At 37.8% G+C, this 18,733-nt stretch overlaps 1 protein-coding gene across 1 annotated transcript; it reads left to right on the forward strand.

Annotated features, from left to right (window-relative positions):
• The first annotated feature begins 11,393 nt into the window (after positions 1-11,393).
• LOC147506075 (exocyst complex component EXO84B-like) lies at positions 11,394-18,667 on the forward strand. Its single transcript, XM_086558382.1, has 8 exons — positions 11,394-11,463; positions 11,829-12,188; positions 12,263-12,360; positions 12,898-13,939; positions 14,788-15,282; positions 15,818-16,006; positions 17,089-17,225; positions 17,586-18,667. Exons 2-8 carry the CDS (start codon positions 12,054-12,056, stop codon positions 18,130-18,132), a joined length of 2,643 nt encoding a protein of 880 aa, XP_086414508.1. The 5' UTR covers positions 11,394-11,463; positions 11,829-12,053; the 3' UTR covers positions 18,133-18,667.
• The last annotated feature ends 66 nt before the right edge of the window (positions 18,668-18,733 follow it).

Raw genomic sequence — 18,733 nt, forward strand, 5'->3', positions numbered from 1 at the left:
AAGGATTCACGGGGTGTCTTTGGCGAAAAGAATTGAATCTTTTGAAGCATTTCTACAATTTTCTTCTTCGAGTATAGAACTTTATCATGAATGCTTGAACAAGTTTGGCCCATGTGTCAATGGATTGCGGGCGCTTGTCCGGGCGAGCCAAACCGAAGCTTTATCGGCTAAGGTGAAGGGAAACAACCTAAGCAAGACTTGTTCGTTGGTAACGGTCGGATGGCGGAAAGTGGTGACTACTTGTTGCATCCGACGAAGATGATTGTCTGGGTTTTTCATGGTCTAAACCATGGTAAACAGTAACAAACCGAAAATGTTTGGCGAAATACGAAAATCACCTACAATCGCGATCGAGTTTAATGCGAGAAGCGTGTCCTTCCCCGTAAGGCGATATAGAAATCCGAAAGGGGGTTTCTCGACCGTGAGATTTTCTTCACCATAATTAAAGGAGATAATGGAAACGGAGATGTTTGACGAGGTTGATTTACTGGAGGAGGAACTATGCCTAGGAGATAACATAAACAGTTGTTTCTTGTATTTTCGACGATGATATGTAAGTTCTAATTCCTTATGTTTACCGGACCGTAGTCTCATACAAATATAAATTTTAATTTAGTGCTCATAAGGAAACGAATAATGACCGGAGGTTTTAGAAGTTAGGAAGGAGGGAGTTGAAGCACGCTTTCCACGAAATGTTGCTAACTTCGGCGGGGAAGCTAGGATAGCGTGTGAATATTCCAAAGAGCCAGTCACCGAGAGAATTGAGGGAGGTTGTTCGTGCTAGCACGTTCCTTAATTAGGCAACCTCAATTTTTTTCCAAGTTTCCTAGGCACTGATGGAATAGGATGATGATTTATGATAGTGTATTATGCGGGGTGTTATTAAGATGATTTAGATGAAATTTTTAATTACTATGATTTTTTTTATTTTTTATTTTTTTATTTATTTTTTATTTTTTTATATTATTTTAATTTACGTAATTAGTGTATTATGGAGACGTGATTACGAAATATGCAATTAAAGACGATAGATGCCAAAATAGAAACTAACTAACATATACTAGTTTACGCAGAAAGTCTACCCATGCAAATCTATATTACCTATACGTGCAACTATGTGTAAGTTATACGTGAGCTAGGGGAATATCGAGAACGAACTCATGCAATTGAATACCGCGTACGTGAATTGATGTAACATACACATACAAAAATATTCTAAGCAGGTGGTTTGGCGCTACACATATATCGATCAAAATATATTCGAATCATATTAATTGTGTTACGTGAATATGTGATGACAACCACCTTTACATGCACAGAGTTCTCATGCCAACATACAAATATACGAGGTAAAACAGGTTATAGCAAATAATATCCTCGACAAAGTTTGAGGAGTTTAAGAGTTTGAAACCTAGCGTCCCGCGATTCCTCGTATAGCGATCGACTACTCCCGAACTTATGCTTACTAGTAAAACAGGACCAAAGAGCCCAAAAGAGTACTGAAAAGAAAAGTGGCATGTACCTGAAAACCGGAGTGTTGATACTCCAGGTTAGTCTCGCGTGCTACTAATTCAGTCTCGTCCCGAGACTCTTTTGTCCGCTCAAGATACTTCAAATTCCTACGAGTACTTAGACTGTGCTAATGAAAATAAACAAACTTGGTTCACAGATATTTGTTAGTGGAAAAAGTTAAGGTAAACTGTTCCGTAACTCGTTAGTATTGTAACATAAATGAAAATTAAAAAGATGAGGAGGTAGGGGAGGGGGTTTTTATGAATGTATTCCAGTTATTACGTTAAGTCCAGAGTCCTTCGGCGTGCAGCGGCGCCATTTGATAAAACACAATTTACACGCGTTTATTGGTTTTCAGTTACTTATTTTCTTAAATCCGAGGTCCACAGTCCAAAGTCCGAGGTCCACAGTCCAAGTCCGAAGTCCAAAGTCCAACGTCCGTATAGTCGTACGTTTTAGTCAAGTTACCTTACTCACGTGGGTTTGGTAGGATAACTCGAGTAAGGGATCGTCCAAACCTTAGGGCTCGGATAGGTTCACAACTGGAATTACAACTTTTGGTGAGTAGGATTTTTAGATTTCTTTTTAGTTGGTTTAATTAAAATAACGGTAATGCAAATAATGTAAATTATTACGGCGATTATATGTAGGTAAACAAAGATGGAGAAACAGGGAGAGAGTTAATCATGCTCATGCAAGAATCATTTTCAACAGTTTTTATTACCGAATCACTACATCTCTAATTCGTCTCGTTTCGGAGACGACGTCGACTATTGATCCCTAGTGCATGCCCACATCTCTAGGTCGCATTTCACTAGCATAAGGAGTTTCAATAATACCTCATCTCTGGTATATTATTTCAGCTCCTGGCTCGATTTCACATCACCGGATCTGGGAAGTCATGCGACACTAGAGAAATCGCGCTACAGACATTTTAGGTCGCTACGCGCTGTTCTGGAGCATCAGCAGTCCAACTTTGTACAGTCTCAGTCATTTTGGGACCGGATGTTAATTCTATACCTAATTCCTAAGTAGTGATTCTAGAATATTAACGAGTCAATCCGGATTTTCACACGAGCAGCATAACCTCCCCCTGAGGGGGGGGGGATTAGCTCATTATCATAGAAGGAATAATAAAACTTGCTGTATACATTAAGTAAATAAATGCAGGACAAAAATTAAACTAGAAAAGAAATGACTGTTATTAAGGGTAAAATGACTTACAGTATTAAGCTGCTGAATTGGAAATTGCAAAATGTAAGTACTGAAGAAGAAAATCTAACTAGGCGTAGCTAAAGCATTAATATGTGAAGGAAGATATATGAAGACCCCCCTCACATATATATAGGCTAGGGACCCTTCACGTGAAATCTTAATTTCTAATCAGGTTTGTTTTTTAGCCCAATTCAGTTTGTTAGGATCAAAACTTCGGTTTTTATAAAGTTTTGTTTTATTATCATTTGTTTTGTCCTTTTATGTTTTGGTTTTGTACTTTAGCCCAATTCAATTCAAACATTGAATTGGTACGTGTCTTCCTCATTGCAAGGTGGCACTAAATTGAAACCATCCTTTGCCACCTGCCTATGCTGACTCGTCATGCCTTCTGGGCCCGCAGAGTGGGTCCACTTAGTGTGTCCAGTGGCGGCGCCAATTTTGGCGTTTTTTACGACTTTTGTCCTTCTTGCGAAGTTCGTCGCCCGTCGCTATGGCAAACTAGCCAACGTCGGCACCTAGATTTATCCGATTTGAGCTTGGAAGTTTCCTCGCTTCTTTATATGTGGGCCCGTTCTACAATCGGTTTTGTTCTTTTGGAAACTTCGCTCTAGTCGCTTTGTTGGGCTTTTACAGGATTGAGTGGGAATTCCAAATATTCCCAGATTCTCGATATTTGGCAGCTTCACTAGCCAACGTCGGCATCTAGATTTATCCGATTTGAGCTTCGAAGTTTGTCTTCTTTATATGTGAACCCGCTCCGCGACCGATTCGTTCTTTTGGAAACTTCGCTCTAGTCGGGGCTTTGTTGGGCTTCCGCGGGGGTTGAGTGAAACTTCAATTATTCCCCGTATTCCCGCATTGCCGATGCATGTTTTATCACTATTATTTTAATTGCGGAATCCTGCAAAAGTACGAAAATATAATTATTACATGATTATTAAACACATAATCGACCAAAATGCTATGTCTCTCGGGGTTTAATATTACAGTTTTGGGTGCTTATCAATCAGCCTCTCAAATAATGAGCGCTCTTACCCTTTTGAGCTTATGGATCCATTGACAAAGACAAACATTCACCATATGATGAGTAACAAGTTCAGAGAAATCAAAGCACCTTGACTGCTTATATTCTGTCTTCTATGTCTCTTATATCCAACCAACTTACAATGATCTAATTTAGTACAAAGAGCAAGCAGGATATACTAGAAGCTGAAACAAGGGCGAGAACCCAGATATCAAAAGTCGTATTGATCTGATATACATACAAAGGGTACAAGAAAATCAATTTAAAGGTGATTTGATAAGGGAAAAGGTAGGAGATTCACTTTAAAAAGGTTCAAGATAGATATAGGCTATAATATTGCAGCAGGTGAAAACAGACTTCATCAAGGTATGCTTGTATGCGCTCACTGCTCAGGTAATTAGATTGCTCATGTATTCCAAGAGCTTTAGTTTATCCGAGCTTTATTTCAAAGTAAGTAATGGAATTCAAAGTCTTGAAGGAACTCTGTTATGTTCCCACCAAATCAGTAGGAAATAACTTGACAAACAGGCAGTTCTCTGTATGGCGCTCTAAAAAACTGAATGTGGGAAAATAACACGCTAAAATGTAAAAAGAGGCATCGCTTCCTTGAACTTTTGAACAGGACTACCCTGCCTTAAAACATTCTCGTTCAGAGATAGTAGACAATTTGGGGTTCAACATCAACAATTGTTTAAACATTGAATGTAACATGATAAACATATTGTTAAACCTCTTACAAAGGGCAAGTAATAATTTTCTGATAGTAATTAACATCATACAAGAGAAAAATAATAACTTGCAACACTTGATAATATAAGTCTCAACTATTATTTCAACTAGGGTTCAAGTAACAGATATACCTCCTTGCAGTATGAGGAAGAGCAGTTAGTACATTTTTTGCCATAGGATGTCATAATCCTTCCATCCACAGAAAATCCAAAGCTAGCGTGCTGAAGGCCTCAAAGGTAAGCTTTGTGTGTATTTGTGTTTAACCGTTTAGGTTATAAGTTCAATATTATCTTCGTTAGATTGGATAGTACCAAGAAAAGGAAAATGCAAGCAAGCCTATTTGTCAGTAAGTAAAGAGAGACGGAGGAGAGAGTTATCGAAAAGAGAGACTGGGGAGAGGAGTCTGGGCATGAGTTTCTTGTTACAGAATAATGGGAAACCTAAACAAAATTTCATCAGTTTTATGCCGGTTTCACCATTTGTAAATTTTATCATCTTTATGCTAGAAGATGACAGATGTGTGGTCTAGATATGTGCGCATTGGGATGCATTTGAAGCTCTGCGCATTGTAGATTTAGTAATGTATTATACTTTAATTACCTAAGTTGTATAAAAAAAATTTAACTAAATTAGTTTTCAATAGGGAATAGATTAGAACATAATATGTGTTTTTTGTAATTGGTTGAAGGAAAGGTATATAAGTAATACATAAAAACAAATCCAACCTAACAACATAGTTAAGTATGAAAAATGTAAATGTTTTAAGAGTATCATCTCTTCCACCATCTCTATTTCTCTTTTTCTAAAAGCATAAGAATTAGTTTTGTATACTTAGTTAAAATAGATATACATAATCAATGTATGATAAAAATAAATAAAAAATCACAAAAAAATAAATAAATAAGTAAACTAATAAATTATAATTCTATTGGGCTCGACCCGGCCCTCATTTGGCCCTAAAAAAAAAATCAAATTGGATTGACCGTGTGTATTTTTGTGTGTAGGGGGAGGGGAGACCCGAATTCCCCATCTAGTAGGGGGAATCTGTGAGGGACTAATATACACAACCAATGTATATTATACACATGTCCAGCACAACTCACCAGGTCGATTATACTAAGACCTCAACCAGGTCGATGTAATGTTGTAGGCCACTCGTCAACAGATGTGTCCATCGCCAAAGACAATTAGCTCGTACTAAATGAACTAGAGTCACCATCTCCATCATGCTAGAATGAGAGACCAGAGATAGCTGATAAAATCGTTATGTTATACTTAGTTCGTGGTCAACCAGGCAACCCCAAAGACAAATTGCCTTTGGTTACACATGAACACTAAATATCATCAATGAATGGAGCACCAAAGGTGGATCTCATTCATTAGGCAATTAATGGAGAACTAAAGATCAGAAAATATAAAGACAAGGTGGTGACCAAACAAAAGGGAGAGCTCCATGCACACATTCTCTCTATCTCTAATTCAATCATTCAATTCCAATATGAACTACGTCTGACTTGATTCCAGTTCACTAGAGAAGTGGATACGTAGGCAGTTCGATCCTTCAAACTCAGTCACAACATCATTCTCCCCAAATTTCCTACAAACATAAGGTTTGCCCAATTAGAACATTTACATTGGCGCCGTTTGCGAGTCAAAGTTCTTGAGAAAACTACATTTTTCACTTGTTATTCTCAAACCCACGAAGCATGGTTATCAGAAAAGTTATGGACGAACTCAAAGTATGTGGTGTTTCATTGCATTCGAGAAGAGAGTTGAAAACGAAAAGTCATGTCGTACATATGAGTTACCAATCAAACTCAATAATTCTCGTACAGATAAGTTGCCAATCAAGCTTAATAATTCTAGCTTGAACCATATTTCATTTTGAATTTTATTTCCTTAGCAAATTTATCTTAAAATGGATAATATTAGCTTATTACAATATAGTGGGACGTGCTTACTTCATAGTCATATCAGACTTTTCATATGGCACAGACAATGGCTACGTTACAGAAAGAGCACATGCATACTATTGCTTTCTTACCGTGCCATTCAACAGACCAGCTAAATACCCGATCATACAAAAAAAATTGTCATTATAATGATTTCTCAACGTTACTACACACATAAGGTTCTCCCAATTAGAACTTTTACATTGGCGCCGTCTTGGATGCTTTCATTTCTTGTTGGAACACATTCTAGAAGAAAATCAGATCGCAAGAAGCCAAGAATACCTGAACATAACGTCACCTGAAAGCTTTGGTATTCCTTGCTTTACTGAAGGACCTAATAAGGTTAACGACCTCTTCAGGTCTCAAGGCCTTGATCAGTTGAACGACCTAACTTCTGGTTATAAAATAATCCTTCCGAATTCATCAATTAATAGTATAGAATCAAACGTACCACTTTGCATCTTTGCATGATTGATTGTTTCACACTTCACAAACACCTTACAAATAAGGAATCAGATATCGGTCTCATTTTCAACGACTCGATTACTTGCATGTCATCAACTGCAACCTTATATCAGTTAATAATTATACAATCAATATTCATGACAAGGGTTGACACTAGTATCAGTTACATACTTCAGACTTTTTGCATAGTTCTTTATGACATGCATGCTAGACTTATACATCCTGTTGAGAATTAATCTTAGACGCGCCCGTTACCATATGGAATTTGTGATATCCTCTTTCTCTAGCACACCGTAAATTAAAAGCAAATCCTTTCAATTGATTTCTCATGACTATTGAAGCATAGCTATTACCGCCAATTTCTTGCAGTTAAACCTGATTGCAAAATTTGATGTCAACAAGTTTGTAAACAGACTATACCGGACCAAGAAGTCCGACTCGTTTCAGACATACATAGACTAGTTTCAATTTATTGTTTTGACTGTGATATGTGATATTGGCACCTAATGTTGTGGGCTAAAGCTCCAATTCCAGTTGAAAATTGTCACCCAGGTTGCACCTTAATTACATGAGGTCGATCAAATTCTTAATCAGCTTGCTTGGATTGAAAAGCGGAGGCTCATTCTAGCTTTCTAGCAAATTGATTTATTACAGGACAATACAGCTCCAACAAGTCATCGAGTCAACTCGAGCTCAAATGCCATGACTTCAGGAGAAACTCCTAGCAGGTCGTGCACATAGCTCGCCCAATGTCAATCCAGGGCTAGCAACAAATATCACCGAACTGGGATTGGTTACAGCCATCTGCTACAACCTACAGCCATCTGCCAATAGATTCATTATGAATTGACTCGACCATATAATTGCTTACATTTTTCAGTGACTCATATTGCCATCTGGCATTTGACATTTGGCATTTTTAGTGTCCCCTTGTCCGTCATCCACATATTGACCCCTCCCCAATATGTAAGTGTTTGACTAAAACTGTCGAACTTGAATATACTACTAATTTCTATCTCCACAGCTCGACTTACTGCAGGTCGATTACACTCCAAGCTGGGGTAAGCTACAACCAACTCCGAACTTAGGGGTCTAGCTCAAATCTGCAAACGATTTGAGCTCAATGCACACTTTATCTCCAAATTACCATTTCTTTTGCTCGATTACACTCCAAGCTGGGGTAAGCTACAACCAACTCCGAACTCAGGGGTCTAGCTCAAATCCGTAGACGATTTGAGCTCAATGCTCACTTTATCTCCAAATTACCATTTCTTTTGCTCTAATTCCTTTTGGATATTAGTTCGATCTAGTACGTGCAGGTCAATAAAGCTCCAATGCAAACTGGGGGCTAGCCACAACCATCTCCGGACTTGGGCTTATTATTGCCATCTAAACATGTTCAATTCTGTTATTATGATCCATGCATCTCCAAAATTACTACTGTTAGTTCGTACTAACTCTTTGGTGCTAGCTCGTATTTTTTACAGGTCAATCAAGCTCCAAAACTGGGGCTAGCTACAATCACGCCAATTCAAAGTTAACTATCAACCATAGTAATGACCCCAAAAGGCTAGCTATCCACCAATCAACTCGATCGGCCTGCTAATAAGGATAAAGTTCGATTCAACTATAGTCATGCCAATTCAAGGCTAGCTATCAATTGCATCTCCAAATCAAAATGCTCACTCAAGCTCAAAGGCTACATAACCCACCACTTCTCGCTAATTGAGGACCTACACTTCTAGGATCAATTCAGGCAGAACGCTCTCTAAGAGCAGAACGCTCACTCGAGCTCAAAAGCTACATAGCCCACCACTTCTTGCTAATTGAGGACCTACACTTCTAAGATCAATTCAGTGCATAACGCTCTCTAAGAGCAAAATGCTCACTCGAGCTCAAAGGCTACATAGCCCACACTTCTCGCTAATTGATAACCTACATTTCTAGGATCAACAACGTACAGAACGCTCACTTGAGCTCTAGTGCTCACTCGAGCTCCAAGGCTCCCTTGAGTTACAACTTTCTCACTAAGTTGAGGACCTACACTTCTATGATCAACTCAATGCAGAAATCAGAACGCTCTCTTGAGCTACAATCTTCTTACTAATTGAGGACCTACACTTCTAGGATCAATTTAGTACTTGTCAAAACAACATCACTTGCATCTTCAGTCATTACCCAGTGTGCTTCCCACGTGTGGAATTAATCTCTCATTAGATTGTCATACAAAACAAGAACAACCTAATGAGAGGGGGCTGTGTGAGGGATCAGACTAATATACACAACCAATGTATATTATACACATGTCTAACACAACTCACCAGGTCGATTATACCAAGACCCCAGCCAGGTCGATGTAATGTTGTAGGCTACTAGTCAACAGACGTGTCCATCACCAAAGACAATTGGCTCGTACTAAATGAACTAGAGTCACCATCTCCAGCACGCTAGAACGAGCGGCCATAGCCATAGCTGATAAAATCATTATGTTACACTTAGTTCGTGGTCAACCAGGCAACCCAAGAGACAAGTTGCCTTCGATTACACATGAGCACTAAAGATCATCAATGATCTCATTCATTAAGCAATTAATGGAGCACCAAAGATCGGAATATATAAAGACAAGGTGGTGACCAAACAAAAGGGCGAGCTCCATGCTCACATTCTCTCCATCTCTAATTCAATCACTCAATTCCAATATGAACTATGTCTGACTTTATTCCAGTTCACCGGAGAACTGGATACGCAGGCAATTCGATCCTTCAAACTCAGTCACAACATCATTCTCTCCAAATTTCCAAATTTATGTAAAGGTTTGCCCAATTAGAACCTTTACAGAAATAAGAATTCTTATTTCTCATTCATAAGAGAAATATAGGAGTTTCCCATGCTGGTAACGAGAGGACAACGTAGATAACTTTACCAAAACCCATAACCACAAAACAATAACTTTTGAGGGAACACGGGAAGTTATCTGCTTCAGTGGAGAAAAAAAATATGAAAGAACCCCCGTTGTCACACCAAATTGCACAAGAGAGGTAGAAGACACATTTGGCATAGAAGGAGAAGAAGAGGGGAGAGACATAATAGAAAGCTATAAAGCAGGTTTGGGTGAGTAAAGTTTGATAAAATGTTGGGGATATTTAAAGGTGGGTGATTTGGTCTGATGGTGTCTGAGCTGATGGATGGTGTGATATCTAGATTTTAGTGTTGTGAAACTACAATACCTGCAAGTTATGCAAGTTTGGGTGAGTTCTCAAACTTCCAAACTCGGGTGAGTCCTGAGTTATGAATATCATGATAACACGTCAGTTTTAAAAATAAATGTCCCCACTTAAAAAAAAATGTAAATTACCAATTTATGATATTTATTGTTATTGGTGAATGTTTGTTATTCACACTAGCATTATGGGCACACTTGATGAGCGTGAAACCTATTTTGGTACACACGATATGCTTATTGTTTTTCACACTTATTTAATGTTATCTATCCGAAACCGAAATCAATTGGGTTAATAAAAAACTAACCCCGATTCCAAAATTCAAATTTGAATCCCCGACCCAATTTGTTGCTCTAGATGTAAAGAGGTCCCACTAAGCATAGTTAGCAATTCGGCGAATTATTCGTTTAATTTGGAAAACGTTTAAAAATGTCGTATTTATCAATGATACAGAATAATTCGTTAATTCGGCAATAAATCATTAATTTGCAAATTATTCGTATTTTCACTATAAGTTTGCTGAGTATGTTGTCAAGTTTTATCGTATTTTTTTATTTTTAGCTTCGTATTATACTTGAATTACTTACGAACCCAAACTTTTGTCGTTTCCGTTTTTTTTAATCCGAATTGAAAAAACGAATTCTTATCAAGCTCGATTTTATTCGAATATTTTCCGTATGAAATTTTTGCCGTATTACGAATTGCTAACTATGTTACTAACCTACTAATTTAGACTAAATATGTTAAATTTGTCGGGATAAAAAAAAATCTGAAAATTTGTCCGGAATTTCTAATGAAATTGACGAAATTTCGGATGGAATTGTCGGGCATAGTGTGAAAATTTGTCCGAAATTTCAGATGGCATAGGTGCATGGGTTGTAATAATAGTGTTTGGCGAGGGCAAAATTGGAAAAACGAAAAAAAGACGTGTGAAAAAAAAAAGTTGTAGGTGGGGCGCGTTCTTAAGAGAGAGATGTTAGGATAAAAAAACACCAAAATGGACGCCCAATTTTAATACTTCCCTTTAACAAAAAAAATTATACTCGTCAAGAAAACTCCAAAACTCTTCTTGGATTGAAACTAAAATTTGATGCATTCGGAGAAGTTTCATTACACCCTAAGAATTATCCCTAATGGTTGAATTATCCCTAATGGTTGTATTGTAATACATTTTGATGTCGATTGGATGGGCAGGAGATCATTGGTGCATCAGTTAGAAGGTTCAGAGCCAACCAGCCCGTTGAAACAGAAATGCGAGCAGCGGAGTTCACCTTTGAGGGAGACACACGTAATATTGGGCTGGGTCAGTGAGAACATACAATCAAAATTAGACCGTTATTAATCCGTGAGCGTGAGCGAACTCTTGAGGTCACTATTCAACACTCTCACAAAAAACCACTTCATACGTGTCACTCTCCCAGGTGTCTGTCTGTACCCCCAAATAACCATTACTTTGTGTCTGACCGTACCCCTCTCTCTCATTTTCTCCTGTCTTCGCCTACAACCTCTCCCAATCTCTCCTCCAAACTGTTATCACAATCTACTCACAATCTAAGAGTGATTTACACAGCCTCAATCTCCCTCCTTCAGTCTTCCTCTCCCCTCCTTCCTTCTCAACCAAACCCAACTCTCTCTCTCTCCCCACCACAAACTCATCTCTCCCTCTCTTCTCCACCTCCGCTCACGCCCCACTGCCTTGCAGTTATCTAGTAAAAAATTCAAAACCTTTTTTCCTATTCCTCAAAACTGTATATATTCTCTCACAATTGCTTCTTTTTTTGTCTGAAGAAGAAACCAAGGCAAAAAAAATTTCAGCATCAAAACAATGGCAGAAAACGACGATCAAATGCTCCAAAAACTCCGACCCATTTGTTCAAATCCATTTTCAAGTCGCCCCAAACAATTAAAACTCAACTTTTTACACAACACCATTTCATGGATTCTTCAACTAGATTCCGTTTTCGTGATTCTACTGATCTTAATAGTAGTTCAGACGATTCATCTTCAGTTTCAAGTGTTGTTGTTGTTGATGATGATGATGAGTCAAAGATTGAGTCTTTGACTGCAAAGGTTGGTTTTCTTTTGGTGAATTCAAATAAGTATTGTTATAATGGTTGGAAATTGAGTTGTGGTTTGATGTTTAGGGAATAAAGCGGCTTTGTTCGGAGCTTCTTGAATTAAAGAAAGCATCAGATGATGAATTTCATAGCAGTGTTTATTTGAACTATGCAGCCTTTCTAGGGTATGTATGTTTCTTTTGGTGGCTTAAAACTAGTATTTCCAAATTCCAATGCACTATTTACATAAAGGAAACTAGAGTCTAGTTTTGTTGTATGCATGATCAATGTTTTATGGTTGAAACTAATGAGAACAAATAGCATTACAGATCTCTAAACCATGTGGCCGTGTCCAATTGTTTAATGATACAACTTAATGGAGATGTGCTCAAACTTGGGGTGCTTTAGTATATCTTTTATTGGTTGATTTAGTGTTAGTTGTTGAGACGAAAGTAATAGGTTGATCAAGGAGGGAGTAATAGATACATTTAAGAGGATGGACTAGGGTGGTTTGTGCAAATTTGGTGGAAATCGAGTTTATTTATAATATATTAAATTACAATATGAGTAGTTGAGCTGATCCTAGAAGATATAGTGTAGGGGATGTGGCATGGTTATTCTTAGCCCTCAACGTGGCATTGCTGTGTTTCTGTTCCTTTCTCATCTTTAGTTGTTTACTTCCAGTAATGTAAACTGAGTTTTTGTATTGTTTCCATCTGCAGAATATTTGAACAAGTAGGAGGTATAGGAAATGAACTGATGCAATTAAAACAACACGTTTCAACCCAAAGAGGGCTTGTAAAAGACCTTATGGATTGTGTGTACCCGGAAGTGCTGTCTAGGGACTTAATTATTGGAGAATCTTTAGACGGTGATCAATCTCCTTGGCACAAATTAGAGGGTCACACCGAGGAAGTTTCAGATACACTGGATATTCTTCTGTCAGAACATAGGTTAAATGAAGCACTGGCCATTCTTGACTTGGAGGATATAACTTTGAAGATGATATATAGGGATGAAAGTCCTCCAGCACAGCTTATGGAGGCTTATGACTCTGCAATAGCAGAAAGGAAATCCATACTTGCAGATCGATTAGCCGGAGTAGCTGATCATCCGAGAGTGGCTGCGGCAGAGTTTCAAAGGGCACTTTCTGGACTCTGCAGACTTGGATTTAGTCAACGCGCGACTCAACTAATGCTTAAGTTTTATCATTCACGTCTTGAAAAGGGTGTCAACGATCTGCAGTTCTCGAAGTCTTTTATACATAGGTCATACATACGGGAACTGGCAAAGCTTGTATTTTCTACAATTTCTCAAGCAGCAAGGAGTTTTGTTATCTTGTATGGAGAGAAATCTCCATATGCGTCAGAAATGATTCAATGGGCCCGTGAAGAAACAGAAGTGTTTGTAAGCTACTTTCATAAATATGTTAAATCTATCTCGGAAGTAAACGGTGGACTGTCTACTGCTGTAGAAGCTGTGCAATATGCTATTTCATTTTGTTCTATTTTAGAGACTCAGAGCATAGTGTTGTGCCCATTTTTGGCCAAGCTAATCCATCCCTGTGTGGAAGAAGTATTGATGATGCATATAGACCATTATAAGAAAGTCATTGGTGTATTCACAGCAACTGATACCTGGGTGCTGGGTAAATATCTTATTCCGGGAATCCTGAAGGAAGAAGCCTCTCCTATGGTCATTGGCGACAAAATGGAATACTGTCTTCTCACTAACAGTGGAAGGAAGCTTGTTACACTGTTACAGGTATTTATTTATTTATTTAAAAAAAAAAAAAAAAAAAAAATTTGCTAAGTTTGTTAGAGAGACCAAACGATATTATTTTAAGAGGCAGATTGCTTGAAAGCTTAGTTATTACATATACTTGTTGACACGTTGCAAGTATATGGATGTGCTCATAAGTTCATCTGCAGAAAGGAAGAGACATAGTTCACTTTGTTGGCAATTCCATATGAATGTCTTGTGGATTAGTTTTGTGAAGATATAAATACCAGCTTCTTGATCTAGCGTTTAAGTAAAACCATTAGGAGTTCAAAATTCAAGCAATTGCAAATTTCAGTTTAACTGAATATATATGATCCTGTTCAAATCGTCAGCTGTTTGCTAATTTTAGTTAGATTTAATGATCTTGGATTCACTAGGCGTAGGTTCGTTTCTCCTGCTGAATCGTATGAGCACAACTCTCTCTCTCTCTCACACTCACACACACACACACACACACACACACACACACACACGCAACACAATGTACTATGAGACGAATGTAGCCTAAGTTGGCCAGTTAATTATTAAGTGACCTTCTTGCTGGGTTTGGTTTTTCATTCATGGCTGTCAGAATACTGTAACACTCATTAAGTGTCTGCAGAAGTTTGTATAATGCATTGAATGCTCTCATATAATACCAACTTAAACATCGTTGTTTTGAGGCAGGGGAGTTGAGAATAGTCTTGAAGAGTTGATGCTTTTAGCCCATATCATGTTCTTTTGCTGAAGTTTTTCATTCCTTTCATAGTTGGTCCCTTTATCACATTTTACTTTTGTAAATGAGTATGGGTAACCAAATCAACCTGAAATTTGTTTCTGAGATGTATCAGGCTACCATGAAAGAAATCTCTCCATTAGTCATCCTTCAAATGGAAAATTTGATCCTTGATGGACTTTTGCAACTCTTTAAAGAGTACATTTACAGTCTTGAAAGGGCCATCTCTTCTAAAGCTGATGTTTCGGATAGAATTGGTTCTAGAATTGTATTGGCAGAGACACATTCTCAGCAGCTTTCAGTTTTGGCCAATTCATCAGCACTAGTACAAATAGTTTCTAACATCGCCAGAAACATATTCAAGGGCTTCAAAGTTTCTGATGGTCAGCTGTTAACAGACATTGAAATGGTTTTGCTTTATAAAGAACTTGACAATTGGATTTTCTCAATTCAAGATGCTGCCGATCAGCTCAAAAATGTTTTCTATCAGCAAACTATATATAAAGTTACTTTTCCAAAAGGAGAATCAGTATTTGGTGCAGAAACTTACTGTGGTGACCATGGTGACTCTGACGCTTCCTATGATTTGATGCCCTCTATTACATTTCAGGTTTGCCTTGCTTTTACTGTTAAATTCTGATAAATGTGACACTGCATAATACTTGTTGACAAAACCAACTCCGTTTCTGAAACGTATGTCCTTTCTAATTCAGGGTAATAGTAGTGCCTCTGATATAAACAAAACCAGAAATTTTTTATCATCGATTTATTTGGAAAGTCCTCATAGCAAGATGGTACCATAACAAATCAATAATAGAGGAGAATAATTCAAATATGTATTCTGGTAACTGTTATGAACTACTCGTCAATTAGTGGTTACATGCGGGGTGTTGAGTGGACTGTTGAGTAAGGCAGTCATATTACATTTCACTTTGTCCAAAATTTTCATAGAAATTACTTTCTTATGCAATATCAGTGCTCCCTTTTAAACTATATATACCATCTCTTACTCCCTTAAAGGAAATAGTTGTAGAAAATTATCGTTTATAATGCGAAGATGTAATTATGGCTGACCCAATCTTTATAAGTCATCTTCGTTCCTTTGGAGAGTTTACTCACACAATATCCCTATGATCCTTGATCAGGAACTGTTTCTACAATTGAGACAATTAGAGGAAGTTGGTAAATACATTTTTAACGAGGTTGATTGGTCAATGAAGGAGTTTCTGAGAAAACTAATGGAAACCTTTTTTGTCTGGCTTGAAAATAACCAAGATTTCTGGACAACTATTGAAGAGAATTCAACTTTTGAACACTCTTACGGTTTTGAGCAGGTATGGATTTTCATTAAATGTTGGGGAATTTTTCAATAGTAACTATAGTTTTTCCGAGCTTGTCAGCTGTATGTTTGCTTTGCTGTATTGCTTTTGCTAATCTGGGTGTCTGCTTTATTTTACTGCCCGCGTTAAGCTGTATGTTTGCTTTACTGCATCGCTCACATTTCCATTACTTTTAACTGGTAAGGTAAATGTTTACCTGATTTCACATAATCTTGACCTTTTTTCTTTCATTTTCCGGGGGTGGTGAATCTCACTGCTGGTGCCTGGATGCTTGCATTTAGATTTAGACATATACAAGTACTTTGTACGCACCTATAAATTGGTACGCTTGGTTACATGGCAATGCATACAGTGTGTGATGCTAAGACTCAACTGACTTTCTAGCCTCATCAGAAATATTTCATTTTTTTTTTTTTTCAATTTTGCTTCTTGCTTAAATTGTGCCAGCTTATTCAGGGGTGCGTGTGTCGTGTCAGACTTGTTGATACACTCTGGCTGTTTTCATGCATGTAAAACTTGCTTATTTCAGCCTAGATAAGTTACAAAAGGAAGTCCCAGATCAGTCAATAACACAAATTGGCTATGACCATAGTTTGAGAGGCCAAATAGAATTTTGGGCATGCTTCAGAAAAGCTGTTTCAAACACCACTGCATCATATCTGTCTAAGATACATTCCCCTCCCCTTCTTTCGACTCCCTTTTTTTTTTTAAAGTACGATGGTTCTTTTTTGGTATAGCATGGCCTGCAATTTTTTGGTATGGGAAAACAAATATATATTAGAACTTGACTTAAAATAAATCAAATGGGGGCTATTATAGAACAACCAATGCATTGTAAGATGATCTAGTAGTAGCCACATTGTGTTAAACCATATTACAGCCTCGAGGCCTATGCACAGAATTAAGTATATCAAAGATGGAGCAAAAGGTTAATAAACTTAATACATGTCTACGTGATGAAGTTTGTAACCCATGAAAACTTTCTGTTTTCTACTTATTTGTTGCCTGCATTTTTTTCTTCACATGCCATGTTTTTTCTTATTTGTGTTGTCTACCTGCTTCACCTTGTGGAGCAGTTTGTTTTAGATATGCAATTTCTGGTCGAAATTACGAGGTTCGGAGGTTACTACTCTAGTAATCTGTCCGATGCATCATCAGCCCTCATATCACGCATGGAATCCGTATTTCTTTCTGCAGGAGTTGAAACCCACAGGTTAGCCTTCTTTCATTATTATTATATTTATTGTTGTCGTTTTATTCTAAAAAGCTAGTCTATTGCAACTCACAATTTGCTAAACTGCTAATGTATATATTTTTTTAATTAATTAATTCTATGTATTTCAATCTCTCAATGAATTCATACATATCTTTTAAATGGTCAACTTTGAAGCCATCGAACACTTTCCTATTGTTGACAACCTAGACCTTCCATCATTTCATGGGAATTGAGGAAAATGACCAGGAATATGTGGAACGACTTCCTTGACTTTGTTACATGCACAAGTTATTGGAGTTAAAGAACATAATCATGTTTCAAACTTTCAATTGTAAAATCTCCGTTTTCTTTTTGTAGAGATGTTCTTTGTGATGGGTGGGCCACCAATGCCGCAACTGAATCTATTCAAAAGCTACTAGAGAATGAGAAATCAGATTTACTTCACAATGAAGAAGATATGAGCACTTCTGAAGAGGATCCCAGCACTCACCAAGATGTGTTTGGAGCCGATTCTGTTGAAAATGTCAAGAATCTCTTGGAGGATTCTACAGAGTTGGATGATGGACTCACATCAAACGCAGCTGATGCTGCAGTAGCTGTGGTCAAAGAGATACAAAGTTCCGAGGACACGACTGGTCAAGAACCTTTATGTCTCCGTTATGAGGAGAACATGTTGGATGATGAGGATGCTTTAAGTTCTACTGATAGGTTCGTACCCGAAGAAAGAACTGAAATTACGAATGCCGATAATGGTGCAATCACGATTGGAGAAAATATTGGAAACAGAGAAGAGTCAGCTCTAGAGTCCTCTCCAAGTACTCTTGTAGAAAATATTGGACAGTCAGAAGAAGGAACTGAGGCTACTAATGCCGATAATGGTGCAATCAATGATGTTAGAAGATAGAGGAAAAAGACAAGAGTCAGCTCTTGAGTCCCCTGTGGGTATTGCTATAGCGGCTTCTGATGAAAATGAGGATGAGGAAAGACTTCTTGTTGAGGATGATTTCAGAAGTTCTTGTGGCGAGTCAATAGGTTCAGCTGATGAACTGGCAAGTAATATGGACGGTGGAACAGAATCACCAGTATTAGAAACGTCTGCCCGTATTGCTCTGGATTCCGAATAAAAACCAGGCCACTGTGATATCTCTTTCCAGGAGTCCGCTGATATTTTCCAGACCAGCAGACCCAACATTTGATAATTCTGTTCACTGAAGCCAACATAATTGCCCCAGGTAGTCTATAGCAGCAAAAAGGGTTTATCTTAGCGTCCAATTTTCTCTACTTTCTTTGCAATCCATGTATAATCTTCCATGAGCTTCAGAACAAGAAAAAAAATGTGCTGAAAGTTAATTGGTACGGACCCTTTATTGTGTTTTTGTCACACCTCTAAAGCTATGCGTTTAGCCGCTCACTTATCAATCCAGTTGCAGTTAAGCACACTTCAATGCCGCATCCAACCTTAGTCTTAACTCTTAAGTCTTAAGTCTTAACTCTTAACCGAAATA

This window comes from Coptis chinensis, chromosome 4, assembly GCF_015680905.1.
Source record: "Coptis chinensis isolate HL-2020 chromosome 4, ASM1568090v1, whole genome shotgun sequence".
NCBI lineage: Eukaryota > Viridiplantae > Streptophyta > Magnoliopsida > Ranunculales > Ranunculaceae > Coptis > Coptis chinensis.